Genomic DNA, 17,546 nt, shown 5'->3' with positions numbered 1-17,546 from the left:
TGCAAGACAATACAATATAAAAACGGGCTATAAATCACCAGCAACTGAAGGTGGATCACCATATTAGGGACCATGGGGACTTACAGTGCCTTATGCACCTGATCCCTCCTAGTTGGATTTACACCACCCCTCAACCGCTGGCAATTGTAGGCAAAATTAGCCGAGTTTTAAAAGAACAAAAATACTACGTTTACAATTTCGTAAGCTTAAATTTAACTTTGAAAGTTTTGGGACTTCCGTACCCTCTCAGGAGGACAATAATTTTACGATACTTTAACCCCTTTGAGCCGCTAACAGTCGCAGTTCCTAATTTATCCTACCACGTTTGAAATATCATTTATCTATTAACAAAACACATTGTTCAAAATGTATCTTTAAAAATTCAATTATTAAATGATAATTAACATTGTTAAAAAAATCTTTAACTGTTTTGATATTGAAATATTTGTCCCTTGGGATGGAAAAATCATTACAGTCAAGTCTTGGTATCAGAGTGAAACCTTTCTCCTTTCTGTTGCTGCCATTGACCTAGAAAATATATCTCCTTCCCGTCTTCTTTCTTATCCTCCTTGGCAATTAGTGAGACCACAGGCTGACCTAACACTGACTTTTAAAAAATCAGAAACTAACGAATTAATCAAACAAGAATTTAATCAATTAGAAATTAAATATAATACATACAAATCCTTATTGCAAATGGGTCCAAGGATGGTGGCGCAGTGGCTCGTGCCACTGTCATTGGATCCAGAACAATATCTTCTAGATTTCCGGAAAACAGCTCTATGTTTCCAGCAGAAGCAAACGCCATGTTAGCAGCTCTTGAATATATCCAAAAATGCTCTAAACATAAACAATACATAATCTTTTCTGACTCTCCTTCTTGTTTTCAGGCTATTCAAAACTTATCTTGTAAACATCCACTTTTAATTGAAATTATTGAATGATATAATGATCTTGCTACTGGCCAATACGACATCGTCTTTTGTTGGTTACCAAGCCACGTTGGCATTTCTAGGAACACAGTGGCCTCTTGCTGCTGAGGCAGCACTCAACAAATATTTGACACCACTTCTGATCCCATACTCAGATTGTAAAGCTACCATAAGATCGTTCGTCCGTGATATGATGCAAAAGAAGTGGACACTCAAGTGGGTATTATTAAATTACATGAAATTAAACCAACTATTGGTTACACCTACTTGGGTTGTCAGTCCAGATTTGAAGAGGTCATCATGCGACGATGTCGTATTGGCCATACTAGATACCTGTTAATACCTGTTAAAGGTGTGGATCCTCCGTTATCATCCCTTGTGATGTGAGAGTCTCAGTCAAACATGTCTTGCTTGACTGTGTTGAATATTCCATCACAAGGGATAACTATTTCAAATCACGAACTATGAAGGATCTTTCTAGGTAGATTGAAACCTACTGTTATTTCTAATCGTAGCATATATGTTCTTTTTTAAAGTACGGCTAGATTGTCAAAAAGTTGCTGACAGCTGAAGGGATAAAGTAAAATCCTGCTAGGGTCCATGCAGTTAGCAAAGTAATGTAAGTCCCCATGGTCCCTAGTGTGGTGATCTACCTTCAGTTGTTGGCGATCTATAGCCAATTTTTATACTGTGTTGTCCTAATTTGAAATCTAATTTTAAAGAGAGTTGCTAGTTTTATTCCTTGATACTGTGATGTTGTAGTTGATTTTACTGTTCTTCGTCGGATTATATAATTTATATGTATACTCATGCCAATAATGGTTGTCACCCCCTTCAATTTTTTAATTGGAGGGTGTGGGGGTATGGGTGTGTTAGGTATGTGTGGGGGTTGGGGTGGGGAGTGGGTTGACAACCATTATTGTCATGAGTATATTTATGGTGAATTCACAACTTGTTTATAGTCACGATATGGTTAAAATATTGCCGATGTGACTTAAAATCTTTACTCACTCACTCACTCGAAATGAAGTTCTGAAGACGCATGTGCGTTTCTGGTTTTTTTTAAGAGTGTATGTACTTACTGGCAAACAAGGATAACTTGAGCACCGACCTGACACCTGACCCTATCAGCATGTATGAGTTTCGCCCACTGGCGCTTGTAGTGGAGCGGATAATCAGATAGAATGTGCATTTAATGATAAAAGCATGAAAGTTTGCACATTCATAGACCAATGTAAAGTGAACATTTTAGCATATGGAGGCACTCAAAATAATTTCATCTTGCGCATGCGCAGTAGATAAATAATATTTTGCCGTTTCTGGCTACAGCTATAGCTTTGGGCCTGCCATTAATACCCTTCTGGGATGACTTTTAAAAAAAAAAAAAATCTGACCCAATTACTGGTAAAAACATCTTGAAAACATAGTATTGCCATTGTTAGCGAAGGGGCCCCAGGTTGTCCGCAATCAAGTGTAGTGCGATGGGTGAAGCAAGGCGCTGGGTGTGCAGTTACGCGCAGAATCTATTTGATCGTCATGTACTGCACGTGCACTAGCTTACATCTGCTCTACCTTTCACAAACCAAATGGGTTTGCTCATCGCTGTGCACCGCCTACCTCTCGTGAACGGGTTCTATGCGCCGGTCCAACTTATCCTTGTTTGCCAGTAATTTATCATAATAAAATGCAGCCATTGTAGAAATTTGTAGAAATCAACTATTCACCAACACAATCATTTTATACATCATGCATCATAAACCCCTACAGATAACAAAAAACGTGAGTGAGTGAGTGAATTAAAGTTTAAGGTCACTTTGGCAATATTTCATCCATATCGTGACTAAAACAAGTTTTAGATTAACAATAAGTAAAGATAGATTATAAAATCCTGTCAACGAAGGACCGTAAAACAACTAGAACATCACAGATATAAATGTAAAACTAGTAATTAAATCTAAAACATATTTACCATAGAGGACAACACAATATAAAAATAGGCTATAGATCCCAAACAACTGAGGGTAGATCACCATACCAGGGACCATGGGGACATACAGTACCTTTGCTACCTGCATGGACCCTAGCTGGATTTACACCATCCCTTCAGCTGCTGGCGATTATAAGGAATGTTAGCCAAAATTAAAATAACAAGAATACTACGTTAAAAATCCTGGTAAGTTTAAATTGACTTTGAAAGCTTTGGGACTTACGTACCCTCTCAGGAGGACAATAATTTCACGAAACTTTAAACACCTTAGAGGATACAGCCACTAACAATCACAGTTGCTTATTTATACTACCATCTTAAAATACCATTTATCTATTTACAAATCATTTAACAAGTCCAATTCTTTTCAAAATGCCCATTATAAATTAAATGAGAAACTGATATTATTAAAAAATAGATAACAAAACAGCTTGTCATTATGATATTTTTAAATCATATTTGACAATTGCATTATGATACGCAGGGATGATTTCACATTATTTGCCAGCGACTGTGTATTTTACAATTATTTGAACATTGTTTTTCACTTCTCTAAGTTGTATACCTGCTACCTGTTTGTGTTAAAAATTCCAATATGATCGGGCCGACGACATTCACACGTCGCATACAAGACCTTCACATTTCGTGTATCGCATCAGCTATTCGCTGTGATGAATTATATATATTATTATATATATATACGTATAAAATGAAAATACACTCCAGGTTTTAAAGTGTGACATTCATAACCGATTGCTGAACGTCAACAAAACGACAAAACATGACCTGTTTGAACGATCAGCTAATGCCACCGCCTCGTTTCGAACGGTCATCCATGATTCATTATTGCAATATAAGCAATGGTAGTTATCACTGAATCACGAAACAAATATTTCAGGACATTGCACTTGATATATATCTTCGTTCAAGGGCAAATAGGTGCTGTCCATGCACCAGCGTGAACGTTACCGGTGAAGGTTAAGGCTACACTGGTTAACTCTGTGTAAGTGTAATAAAACACCTACAGCGCTGCCACTGCCAGACTGCTGCCATTACTGTTACCTTTATGTGTTGTTGTTTTCCAGTCAATCTAATAGAATCTAAGACTATGAACTCGGCTGTAATCTACAGGAATAAATAGAAGTACATGAATATTCTGAATTGTCGTTTATGAAGTGAAGTTTGAAACCAAGAAACCAACAGCGGGAGATAAATTCATATCAATTACCTACACAAATGTTGGATATTCTGAATTTTATCCCAGCTATATGCTAACCTTCTGGTTTCCCTGTGAATATTTGTTCTTCTTCTTGAGTTGATGCGGAACCGGGCGGGCTGTCAGTTACCTGTGGAGTTGTCACAGTTGGAAATCCAGTATCTTTCAAAGCCTCTAACTCCTCAAGGTCTACGGTAATGTTGGCTATCGCGTCTTCATATTTCGCCAACAATTCTTGCCTTTGGCGTCCTGCTCCGCACGATCCTCAGCTGTTGGCGCACTCAGTTTTAAGTTCGTGAAGTCAATCGCCAAGCTGCTTTCCATGACCATCAACAGAAGGAAGGTCCGTGTGAGATAGGGGCTCATTGTAGGATATTGTTGACCGTGTGTTCGACAATGGTTCGAGACCTTCAAACGCAGGGCCTTTTATTGCCAATTCAACTGAAATCGTGTTTAGGTATTAGTGTTAGGTATAGTGGGTCACAACTCTGGCTGATAACAAACTATGATAACTGCAGCGAGCTGGTAACTGATACATGTCCAATTACATTCAGAATTCACAATGGTTAACCTCTTATGTCGCTGTCTTTCATGGGTATTTCAGTGTCAGTATACCGGGATTAGTTTGTTATCTTTTTATCTTGATGCTGTGAGTGATGTTGACCATTTGAGGTTTTCATATACTGTACTCTTAAAAAGTAGGGAAACTTCATGTATAATTTACGATTGAGACAAATTGAGATATATCGGAGTCAATCAATGTTGATATGATAATCAATGAGAGTGCATCACCACTTGAACTTCCTTATGACCAGAGTTGTTTGTACAGTTATCGCTCTTGAAAGATGATTTGAGTTTGACAAATTGCATGAGTACAATTTTTCATTTTCAGACGTAAAACGGCTAAAACCAAATACTAACAACTGTGTGATGCAAGGCGATAGTCAAAACTAATGGTCGTCAGTGTTTTATGGACCGTCTGGAAAACCGTCAAAATCAAGAAAGACTACCTATGCACGTGTATGGGGGCTTCTGCGTTGTCCATGCGTTGTGTTTAGGGATGATGATGAAAAGAAATGGTGGTGCGTTCATAAGGTGACTGTCTTTGAAAAGTTTGTTAACTATACTTATATACTCAGCAGCAAAAAAACCCGTCAGTACGAATTAAACTCTGTCAAAAAAACAAAATTGAAACGCAACCCTCATGACTATTTTGCCTTTTGTAAACATTATAAACTCTGTCAAAAAAGAAACGCAACCCCTGTATTTTAGAGATTTTGATCTGAAGTTTTAAGACGACACAGCATTTTTATTATTTAAGACAGAAGTCTGAAATTTGGCAGAATAATAACCAAGATGGGCATGTTTAAAATTGTCATTTCAAAAGTCATCTCACAGACACCAGTTTGTCACCAGGGGGGCGTCTTTCTCAGTATCTCGTATGAGCACCACGAGCTGCAATCACTGCACGGCATCTCCTTGGACAAGAACGGATAAGACGCCGGATTCTTTCCTGGGGAATGGCTCTCCACTCTCCTGCAGTGCAACGCCGAGCTGTTGCAGCGTCTGTGGCGGCGGCTGACGTTGACGTACGCGTCGACCCAGAGTATCCCACAGGTGTTCAATAGGGTTGAGGTCTGGTGATTTAGAGGGCTATGGCAAGACATTGACGTTGGAATTCTGCAGAAAGTTCATTGTTGCACGTGCAGTATGAGGCCGGGCGTTGTCTGGTTGAAAAATCTGTGTCTGTTGGTCAATAATCGGGAGAAGGTGAGGCTGTAATACGTGGTTGATGTAACGTTGGGCTGTCAGGTTCCCTTCAACGATCACCAAGTCTGATTTCTGGTTGTATGAGATGGATCCCCAAACCATAACGCTTTCCCGCCAAATCTGTCCCCCTGTCGGACGCAGATGGGCGCAAAACGTTCATGACGTCTCCCTATACACACGTTTTCTTCCGTCGTGACGTTGCAAAAGAAAACGGATTCATCAGAAAACCAGATGCGCCTCCAGTTTTGTAAAGTCCATATCCTTACGTTGTTGCACCACCTGAGTCGTCGGCGGAGATGTAGGGGCGTAGTACAGGTCCAACAACTGGTCTACAGGCACGTAAACCCGCTTCTTCAGACGGTTCCTAATCGTTTGAGCTGACACTCTCCTCAAACCTGGTATTTGTGTGGCAGTCACGGTTGGTAGGGCATGCCGATTACGCAGGTGATGGACCCGGATGTACCGATCTTGAAGGGGGTCGTGATTCTTGGCCTTCCACTTCTCGGGCGATCGTTGGTCAAATTGAAGTTGTTGTAGCGGCTCCAAAGTCGGGATATCGTTGTTTTGTGAACATTTAGGTGCCGTGCAACAGTTCCAAAACTTTCTCCGGCTTGAACACGACCAATGGCGATATTTCGGTCGGCAGCACTCAATCGTGGCATTTTTAACACAGCTTTCGGCGACAAATGAATGAATATAATACGAAAGCACATGGGCTTTATACACCCCTACATTAACTGCCATTTTCATGATTTGCATGTGTTTTTTGTGCGAAGTCACCATGAGGGTCATTTCATGCGTTGTGACGGAATAAGCAATAAAATACACTTATGCGTACAAATGCAGTTGTTTGATGGTAATCTTCATTAATTACGTGTATAATTTCAATACATCTGAATAAAATTTAGTTTGAAGCAATAACTTCATTCAAACGAATTTTCATATCTGAGGACAGGGGTTGCGTTTCTTTTGACAGAGTTTATATAAAAATGGTTGAAATAAAATAATTATTATCAGGTATGATAGGATAAAATTTGAATAAAAATGACTTGAATGTTTCAATATATTTTATTATTTAGCAAACAAATCATGATGTATATTTATAGATCAGATGGAGCATGCCGTCACATTGGAGCAGCATTATATGGTATAGAGAATGTTGAGCCAACATCTTGCACCGATGGAGCCAATCAGTGGATGAAGCGACCTCGTTTACATGATGCGGCCGTCCCTGTCAAGAATCTGACTGTCCTCAAGGCAAGATATGGCACAACTCCTGTCGTCAACAATGTGTCACCAGATGTCGACTCATATGATCCCCGGGCCCCTGAAGACCGTATGCCATATACACAAGAACAGAAGCGAGACTTTGGTCTACAACTGAGCAAGGTGTGTTCATAATTCAGAGTTTATGCATTCTTTATTTAATCTTATTAAGAAATAATACATAACATGAGATGTCACAAAATAATAGACAAATTTATTGATCAACGTAACATTTAGGTGTCACTTAGATTACAACAGTGTGGGAAATAGACACCCAATTGCCAACCCAATACTTGGTAAAAGTTGGCTACGTTTCTAGCTCATTTTATACACTGACTAGTAATCTGATGTACACAATGACTTATGGTTTGATTGATTTCCTCTGTTAGAGTTATCCCCAGATGTTCAGGCTCTAGATATACTTCTCTGTCCAGAAGATCTCATATCTATGAAGACCAGTGATCAGAAGTCCATCACAGATTTATCCATTCCATCAAAATCACAGTGTTATGCATCAGATCACAAGAATAAATTAGTTAACTGTGAGTCCTTGGATGAACTTGAAACTATCTGTGATGACTTTTACAGTAAACTCACTTACTCTGAACAGGAATGCAAGGATATTGCTATGTACACTGTTGGGCAGTCTATTAACGATACATGGTTTGAACAAAGAGCTGGAAGGTTAACTGCTTCCAACTTCAAACAAGCATGTTCCCATTCATGAAATCTATCATGTGTGAGGACAGAAGTGAAGCTAAAGATAATTGTGAACCACTTATGTGGGGAAGAAAGAAGGCGCCAGTTGCTCGACACATGTATACTCGACTTGTACGCTCCAGCCACAAGTCTCTTAAGGTTCATGAACATGGACTGTTCATAAACTCATCATATCCTGCTTTAGGATGCAGTGTTGATGGTGTTGTTACATGTAAATGCCATGCTGACAGAGTACTGGAAATAAAGTGTCCATACTCACTGAGGAGTAAACATCCTAAAGAGGTTGCCACGATAAAAACATTGTCACCAGGTTGCTAACAGTGAGGAGTGGGTGATGACCAAAGACTGTCAATATTATCATCAGATTCAGGGCCAGCTTGGTCTGTATGGTTTGAAGTGTGGTGAATTGGTGATTTTGACTTACCAAGGCATTGCTGTGGTCAAAACTGAATTTGATGAAACATTTTTTAGCCAAATGATTAACAAGCTGAACCTGTTTTATAAGAAACAAGTCTTACAGTATCTGTTTACACAGCTTACATAACTTTGACATAAGGTGATGCGTGATGTTTGACAATGTAATCAATGAAACACTGTACTTGTGTACTATGAGTGAGTGAGTGAGTTAATATTTAACGTCACATCGGCAGTATTGCAGCCATATCGTGACAAAAGCAAGCAATACAATAAAAAGTAGAAACATTTTGAAAATTAAAACCTGTCGACGATGTACGGTAAAAAGACTAGAGAATCACAGTTAGAAATATGAAACTAGCGCAAAGTTAAAATATTTCAATTAAAGAAGACAATACAATATAAAATACGGGCTATAGATCGCCAACAACTGAAGGTAGATCACCATACTAGGGACCATGGGGACGTACAGTACAATTGCTTCCTACATGGCCCTAGCTGGATTTACAACATCCCCTCAGCTGTTAGCAATTGAGATATATCTAGCAATACATTAAAATCACACATATTCTACGATTAAAAACCGGAAAGTTGAAATTTACTTTGAATGTTTTGGGACTTCCGAACCCTCTCAGGAGGACAATAATTTTATGCTACTTCAACCCTCTTTGAGGGTACAACTACTAACAATCTCAGTTACTAATTCAAACGGCCAATAATAAAATATATATCTATTTACAAATCACTTAACAAATCTAATTCTTTTAAAAAAGCAATAATTAAATGAGAACTAACATTATTAAAAAGATCCTTCATAGTGTTTACTTTGAAATAGTTATCCCTTGTGATGGAATATTCAATGCAATAAAGCAAGACATGCTTGACCGTGATTTTTTCATCACAAGGAATACAAAACGGAGGATCCTCACCTTTTAATAGGTACTCATGAGTATACCTTGTATGGCCAATACGACATCGTCGCATGATGACCTCTTCAAATCTGGACTGACAACCCAAGTAGGTGTAACCAATATAGGGTTTTATTTCATGTAATTTATAAATACCTACTTGGGCGTCCCACTTATTCTGCATCATATCGCCGATGTAAGTTCTAATGCTAGCTTTGTAATCAGAGTAAGGAATAAGAAGTGGTGTCACAGATTTGTTGAGTGCTGCCTTTGCAGCAAGATCGGCCATTGTATTCCCAGAAATGCCAACGTGGCTTGGTAACCAACAAAAGACGATGTCGCATTGGCCAGTAGCAAGCTCATTATACAATTCAATAATTTCTAATAAAAGTGGATGTTTGCAAGAAAGATTTTAAATAGCCTGAAGACACGAAAGAGAATCGGAAAATATTATGTGTTCTTTATATTTCCAGTGTTTATTAATATATTGAAGAGCTGTTAATATGGCCTTAGCCTCTGCTGTGAAAATAGAGCTGTTATTTGGTAGTCGAGAAGATATTGTTCGGGAACCAATGACATTGGCACATGCCACTGCGCCACCGTCCTTGGACCCATCTGTAAATAAGGATTTGTATGTATTATATCTATTATTCAATTCTTGTTTGTATTGCAATTCATTAGTTTCAGATTTCTTAAACTTTGTCAGAGTTAGGTCAACTTCAGGCCTCACCAGTTGCCAAGAGGCCAGTTGCCTTGAGGGACACCCTGATCCTGATTGTAATGATCAGACAGGGTAGAACCCACTCGGACTTGAAATTGTCTGTCTTTTAAAAACCGTGATATAAAAAGAGGCAAACGGCCTCTCAAACCAAAGTCATGTAAATCCTTCAAAATGCCATGCTTCCAGGTCGTATCATAAGCTTTCTCAAGATCAAAGAAAATTGAGACAGCATGTTGTTTATTTACTATAGCATTCTTAACAAAGGATTCTAAACGTACGAAATGATCAATGGTACTACGATTTTTCCTGAAACCACATTGAATATTGGTTATAAGGTGATTGGTTTCAAGATACCAAGTTAATCTATTATTCACCATACGTTCCATGGTTTTACAAACACAGCTAGTTAGAGAGATCTGCCTGTAATTAGACGGATTAGTATGATCCTTGCCAGGTTTTGGTATTGGGACTACAATGGCATTACGCCATGAAGGAGGAAATTCTCCAGACGTCCATATTTTGTCAAAGATATATAAAAGTGTCATCAGACACGGTTCCGGTAAGTGTTTCAGTAGCTGGTAATGTATATTGTCATCACCCGCTGCAGTGTCATGGGCTTGCTCAAGAGCAGTATGTAGCTCATGTAATGAAAACACTTCATTATAATCTTCACCGTTATGGGAGTCAAAATTAAGTTTCGTCTTTTCCTGTTGTTTCTGATATCTCTGAAACTCAGGGACATAATTTGCCGATGATGAATTTTTGGCAAGAGTTTCGCCAATTTTATTTGCAATGTTGCATTTGTCAGTTATTAAATTGTCACCATCTTTAAGATGATGAACAGCAGATTTGGAACCTTTGCCTTTTATTTTCTGAACCATATTCCACACCTTAGACATTGGCGTGCGTGAATTAATATTGGAGACATATTTCCTCCAAGATTGTCGTTTGTTTTGTTTGAAGGTACGACGTGCCTTTGCATTGAGTATTTTGAATTTATTTAAATTATGGACCGTTGGATGGTGGCGGAAATAATGTTCTGCCTTCTTCCTCGCCTTTCTGGCTTGTCTACAGTCTGTATTAAACCATGGTTTCCGTACATGTGGAGTTGTAGAGGATTTCGGTATACACTCGTCAGCTATTTCATTTAAAACGTCAGCAAAAATCTGAATGGGATCAGTTATATCACTGAAACATTCAGGTCGCAATTAGATTTACATAAAGTTTGATATAAAGACCAGTTCGCCTTCGAAAAGTTCCATCTTGTATACGATGGAGAATCAGATGGAGTTATTTCTGAAAGTATAGTTGGGAAGTGGTCACTTCCACAAAGGTCATTATGAACAGACCAATCAAATTCATTCAGGAGGGTAGAATCTGCAAGAGACAAATCTAGAGAAGAATAAGTGCCAGTTGCAGGATGCAGATAGGTGCTTGAATCATCATTAAATATGCACAGGTCATTATTGGAAATGAAATCTTCAATTATTTTGCCTTTAGTATTAGTGTTAGTACTGCCCCAGAGTTGGTTGTGACCGTTTAGGTCACCCATAATAACACATGGCTTTGGGAGTTGATCCTAGAGTGATTGAAGATCAGTCAGCTGAAGGTTCGATGAAGGCGGAATATACAGAGAGCACAATGTAAATGCTACACCCAGAGTAAGTCGCACTGCAACAGCTTGGAGAGTAGTATTAAGAGTAACAGGGCTGTGAATAACATTCTGTCGTATAAGGATAGTAGAACCTCCAGTGGCTCTATCACCTGGAGGGGAAAAATAATTATAGTCTTCAAAGTGGCGTAGGTTAAAATGATCTGTTTGTTTCAGATATGTCTCCTGCAGACAGAACGCTGATGGTGTTAAATCTTGGACAATTAGCTGTATTTCATTAAAATTTGTCCGGAGTCCTCTACAGTTCCACTGCACGATATTGGTAGATAAACCTATCTTTTAGGCGGATTAATTGGGGATCTACCCCCGCACTGTTTTCGAGGGCGACAAGCTATGTGCCCTAGAATGGACGTTTTCGGACACGTCCATGTCCTCAAGTGATCCGTATTTGTTATATAACTGAATTCTATTTTCCGACCCTTTTGGGGCTCTGCCACTTTGTTTTTTTGAAAGCATCAAGCTTCTGTTTATGTTTGCTTTTAGCAGTTTGCTGAGTATCAGATGACGATTGAGATTGTGATCGTGACTGAGTGAGTGACTTGTGATCTGAAGATGACTCTGCCTGCCTTTCAGATGTACTAGGAAGTGATTCCGTGGTTTGAGATGATATAGCAGGATATAAACACTGTGGACTGTCACTTTTGACCCAAGTCAAGTTTGTTTGACAGCTTGTCGATGATGTAGATACTTTAGGGCTTGATTCAGTTGGTGTTTTGGTTATTGAAGCATAACTTTCTGTAAGTTCAGAGATCTTTACAAGTTTTTTTGGCATCAGAAAAACTGATGTTCTGGGTGAACTTGATCTTGTTGATCTGCAAATGCTCTTTCCAAATCGGACACACTTTTGAGAAAGATGAATGTTCTCCTGAACAGTTAGTGCATTTTTTTAAAGGTACTTGTACAATCTTCAGTTGTGTGTGTCTTCTCACCACAGTGAGCACACACAACAGACAATGTACAAGTATTTACACCATGTCCATACTTCTGGCATTTAAAGCATCTCAGCGGATTAGGAATGTAGGTGTCAACATTGATATTGCAATAACCTGCTTTCAGTGATTTGGGAGCTGTGGGTGACGAAAAGGAAAACAGATAAGTATTTGTCTGAACAGTTTCATTGTTTTACGGATTGAAAAGCGTTTTACGTAGAGTACACCTTGATCTTTCATTTCAGAAACGATGTCAAGTTCTGACATGTCAGAAAACAACCGATCACGATCTCTGATGATACCTTTGCTTGTGTTTAATGTCCTGTGAGCAGATACAACGACCGGAATGCCGACAAACGATTCAGTGGTCAACAGATTGGCTGATTGATGCCGTTTCCCGCACTCAACCAGTAACGCACCTGAACGTAACCGTTTAATGTTCTTAACTTCGCCGGCAATACCTTGAATACCCTTGGAAACCGCGAAAGGGTTCAACTTTAATGGTGTTTTGTCGAGAGTTTCGATCACAAGAAAGCGTGGCCAAAAGTCAATTGATTTGGACGGTCTAAGGTCATCATCATCAGAATCATTTTCAAGAGGACGTTTTGTTTTTGGTAGGGGTTTCATAAGCCATGGTTAGTGTTTTAAGATTCATCATCCGAGCTCCCCACCCACCACGGAGTATCACAAGGACAATGCTATATACAAGTGGATCTCCGACTTGCAGCACCAAGGATACCCGGATGATATACTCAAGCAGAAAGATTAAACAAGTAATCAATCTACCAGATTGGCCCATGAGCCATCGCCTTCTGGGCATAAGACTCTAGGCAATATAAATTGTACATATTTCAAAATCAACTGATATTTTATAAACGAAATGAGTCAAGACCTAAAGTCAAGAACGTAGTACATAATATAATTTTTGTGCAGATACAATTTAATGCACAGGGCTCGACATGACCGGCCGATTGGTAGAACCGGGCCTATTCTACCACCCGTCTAGGTGAAGTTAGGGCCGAAGTGGTGTGTTGGGCAAAGGAACACTGTTCCTGGAACCAGTGCCCTCAACCACCAGAATCCCTTCCTCCACCGACACAGGGGCGCAACCCACGGCCAACAGGTTGGTGGACCAAAATATCCCCCCCGGGTCCACAACGGGGGGTTGAAGGGCGCTTAGCGTGACCCAGCACCCACCACGAGGAGGTGGCCCTTCATGGGTGCCTTCTGGGCATTGAAGACTCAAGGCAAAATAATAAATCTATATTGAACATTTTGCAAAATAGTAATTGTGAAAGAAATTAATGCCAAGACAGTTCTTTGAAACGTTAATGAAGTATTTAAAGATATATTCAGTACAATTTCAAACACACAGGGCTTGGCATGACCAGCCGATTGGTTGAACCGGGCCCATTCAACCACCCGTCTAGGTGAAGTCAGGGCCGAAGTGGTGTGTTGGGCAATAGGAAAACTGTTCCTGGCTCCTATGCCCTCAACCACCAGACTCCCTTCCTCCAACGACACAGGGGCGCAACCCATGGCAAACGGGTTGATGGACCAAATATACCCCCGGGTCCACAACGGGGGGTCGAATAGCGCTTAGCGTGACCCAGCACCCACCACGAGGAGGTGGCTCTTCACGGGTGCCTGTGTACTATGAAGCTGTACTGTACTGTAATGTACTACTGAGGTAAAGTCTGTAAACATGTAACACTTCATATACATGCTTAGTTTGACCATTTGGGAACAGCATGATATCTGACAATGTGAGCCAGGAAACACTGTACTTGTGTTCTATGAAAATACCTGTACTGTACTGTACTACTGAGGTAAAGTCTGTAAACATAATTCTGGGAATAAAAACATGAAGACAAATACAGAGAGAAAAAGATGATGCAGTTTTACATAAACATAATCTGCTGAAATGTTACTGGTGGGGCATCTGTTTCTTTTAATGCTTGTTAACATTACTTCACAAGTTTCTTGTCGAGGTTGCACATACAAATTGCATTTGATCCAAAACATTTTGATTTCAACTGCTTACCCATAGAAAATGGTGGTATATTGAGAGTGCACATTCTTTTAGTAAGTAAATCACGTATTAAAAAACCCTCGGTCAGCCATGATGTCATCTCCGTACTCAAGTTTGTCTGCTGAACAATCTTCCTCTCTGATATTGAACCTGTATACAGATTTGAGAGGAACACAAAAGTACCAGAGGGGGATATAGCAACCAATAATTTTACAGTGTTGTGGTGCTTGTATTGGGACCATGTGACTCTCTGAGATGAAGCTAGACTTGGGTTTTGAATGAAAAATTCTGTGCAGTCAATAATTACTCTAGATCTGGTCTTAAGAAAACATTTGAAGCACCTAGGTAAGCGTGAATTTACTTGATACCGAGTTGGCAAAGATACTAGGAATTGAAGTTCGTGGTACATAAAAGAAATCCAAGTGGTGAAAATTCAACTGACAGAAGAGTTGTTAATTTGAAATAGATAGGCTTAAACTTCTGAGTCAAATCCCCGTCTGAGCCTGTAAGGGTCAAGGCCCGAGGACGACCTATCCTCCCAGGTGTTTGAGCATGGTCCTGAAACAGTTATTACATCATTCATAGAACGTGTCTAAAACTCAATAACCTTCCCCCAAAATAAATTGTCTCCAAATGATTCATTTTACCTTGTTAGATATATATTTTTATGGCTCTACTTTTAAAAGTTGGTCTACCTTATAAGCTTCTTTCTTACTATAACCTTCACTGTGATGAACATCATCATCCTTACATTGATGAAATTGTAGCTATTGGACTTTTAATATAATTACTGTTAAGCCAGCAGAGTCAGATCCACGCCAGTAGTTCAGTTTCTTGGCTTTCGTCATCAGCAGATTCAGAATGATGGCAAATAGAGATGTCGTCAGACCTGTGTAGATAGTATAATTTATTCTCTTATTTATAATGATTATTTATAGGAGCATTGATATAAATTACCATTAACCAATGACCATGTTGATTTTTTGTTACCATGTCAAAGGTCTAAAAAATATTGGTTAAAGTTTTAAAAAAGTTTAAAAATTAATAATCACCATTTAGAGTAACAAGAAAAACTTGAAAATATGAACCATGTTAATTTCTGTCTGTGTGCATGCATCCGCTGTGATGCTTGCATCTGTATCGAGTGAGATTGTAATGCTTAATATCAATACCTTATCAATGTTAAACTAAATCAGTTACTTCAAACTGCATTTGTTTTTTTAACACGTTTCGTCCCGCCAGCGCTCATCAGTGCAGCTTGGTTTTCCAAACAAGGAAAATTGCAGACGTGTATCACTTATTAGACCTACACGATCACCAAATTCCGTTTTAATTTGTTCAGTTTAATATTACATTTGGACCAATATCAAATATTTTGCTTGATGAAAGAATGATAATTAGCTTTGTGATTTATCAGGACAACTTACTTTGACTACTTACCTTGATGATCATCACTGAAAACTCCAAAGTAGTCATGAAAGCAGTCCAATAGTGGTGTTGACAACATCTCCTGAACCTGTACATCGTGTTCCTCAGGGGAAGGCAAATTCACTTGGAGATCATGCAGTGGGTCCTTTTTAATGCAGTGAGCATAAATTCAAATCATTTAGGCCTCTACTAGTTTTCATTTCTGGACAATTGTCAAAATGGAATATTCAGGCAATACATTACTGTTCCACAAAAATTAAATGAGTAGGTGAACCTAGCAGCATATAGGAAAACAATTTCCATTTTAAAATAGCTACAGCACTTTAGTGATTGACAGTGTGATAATTAAATGAGTAAAAGATAATCAGTGATTGTTTTATAAGAAATCTTGATGAGAACGTTTTTGAAGAGCAAATATAATGATTTACTGGTTGAAGCCTCAGTCTCTTCCTAGGATTTCGTGCCTTCGGTGGTAGGACATTTTGTGACAAGGCTGACAAGGGATCAGGATATTCTGTCAATAAACAAAAAGGTCATTTAAAAATGAGCATGTCGTGAATTAAATCGATTTTATGTGAAAATTCAAATACGATATTTGAAAGTATATTTTAATCATTACCGTCAGTTGGTCCGTTCCCTCCGACGAAGTGCATGCTGCAAATATAAGTCTCTTTCCTGACTTTTTCAATGGTAATTTTTTTCCGTCCGCAAAGAGAAATCCACTTTTTACATTTTTCTAAATTCGTCTTAGGCTTAGGGAAAGGTATGACAAATTTCGACTGCTTGACGTGTTCAAATTCCGCAAATCAGAACGACAGCCATGTTGCTAATGGCGCTTGTCCGGTAAAATGGCGAGTTCCGGTTAAAATGCCGCTAACAACAACCAAAAAGGCAGAACGACTATGCCAAGACATTACGTGAACGCTTGCAGTCCATTCAGACTCTTGACTTCAGTATCTAGTGTGACCACCACGAGCACAGCGTCTATGCATGGAGTGCACCAATCGATTGATGAAGGCCATTGGCACTTGGAACCACACTCTGAGAAAGACCTGGCGCAATAAATCGGCTCTGTTCGGCTTTGGTATGACATTATTCAGTCCCCTCTGAATTCCATACCAAAGAAGCTCAATTGGGTTTAAATCAGGACTAAGGGCTGGCCACTGCATAATGTTGACACCGTTCTGCTGTAGGAAGTCCCGTGTAGCTCTGGCATTATGGACCCGGACGTTATCATGCTGGAAAATGTTGTTCCGGTGACATGCGAAATGTGCTATGATTTGGGGTCTGAGAGCTTGGTCGATGTAGCCCACCGCTGTGATGCCGCCTCCTCTCCCTGGACCAAGGTTCTGGAACATCACAGGACCAACTCTCTGATTCAGGCCCATTCCACCCCATACCATGATGCTTGCACCTCCCCATGAGTCTCTTTTCAAACCACATTGGTCTGAGTAATGCTGGCCGCGTCGTCGCCATATTCTTGTTCTGCCATCTGCAGTTGATACGCAGTACCGACTCTCATCTGTGAACAGAACAATTCTCCATTGCCTG

The 17,546-nt window shown here is 39.4% G+C and overlaps 1 protein-coding gene and 1 long non-coding RNA gene across 2 annotated transcripts; one reads left to right on the top strand and one right to left on the bottom strand.

The window, feature by feature from the left end:
* Positions 1-6,997: 6,997 nt before the first annotated feature.
* Positions 6,998-8,178, top strand: LOC124292059. Its single transcript, XM_046729133.1, has 2 exons — positions 6,998-7,294; positions 7,563-8,178. The coding sequence occupies exons 1-2, from the start codon at positions 6,998-7,000 to the stop codon at positions 7,896-7,898; spliced, it is 633 nt and encodes a 210-aa protein (XP_046585089.1). The 3' UTR covers positions 7,899-8,178.
* A 7,915-nt stretch (positions 8,179-16,093) lies between these two features.
* LOC124292074 lies at positions 16,094-16,807 on the bottom strand. The gene is made up of 3 exons (XR_006902358.1): positions 16,615-16,807; positions 16,424-16,509; positions 16,094-16,140 (listed from the first exon to the last, which is right to left on the bottom strand). It is a non-coding gene; the product is annotated as an uncharacterized LOC124292074 (long non-coding RNA).
* Between the last annotated feature and the right edge of the window lie 739 nt (positions 16,808-17,546).

This window comes from Haliotis rubra, unplaced genomic scaffold (assembly GCF_003918875.1).
Source record: "Haliotis rubra isolate DU_JTF1 unplaced genomic scaffold, ASM391887v1 Scf1133, whole genome shotgun sequence".
In the NCBI taxonomy this organism is placed as follows: domain Eukaryota; kingdom Metazoa; phylum Mollusca; class Gastropoda; order Lepetellida; family Haliotidae; genus Haliotis; species Haliotis rubra.
This window is presented reverse-complemented; position numbering and strand designations above follow the sequence as displayed.

What these genes read in the sequence shown, in the direction of transcription:
- LOC124292059 (XM_046729133.1), top strand. Translation starts at nt 6,998, where the DNA reads ATGTATATTTATAGATCAGATGGAGCATGCCGTCACATTGGAGCAGCA. An exon ending in TTGGTCTACAACTGAGCAAG is followed by an intron (nt 7,295 to 7,562) that starts GTGTGTTCATAA and finishes CCTCTGTTAGAG; the next exon opens with TTATCCCCAGATGTTCAGGC.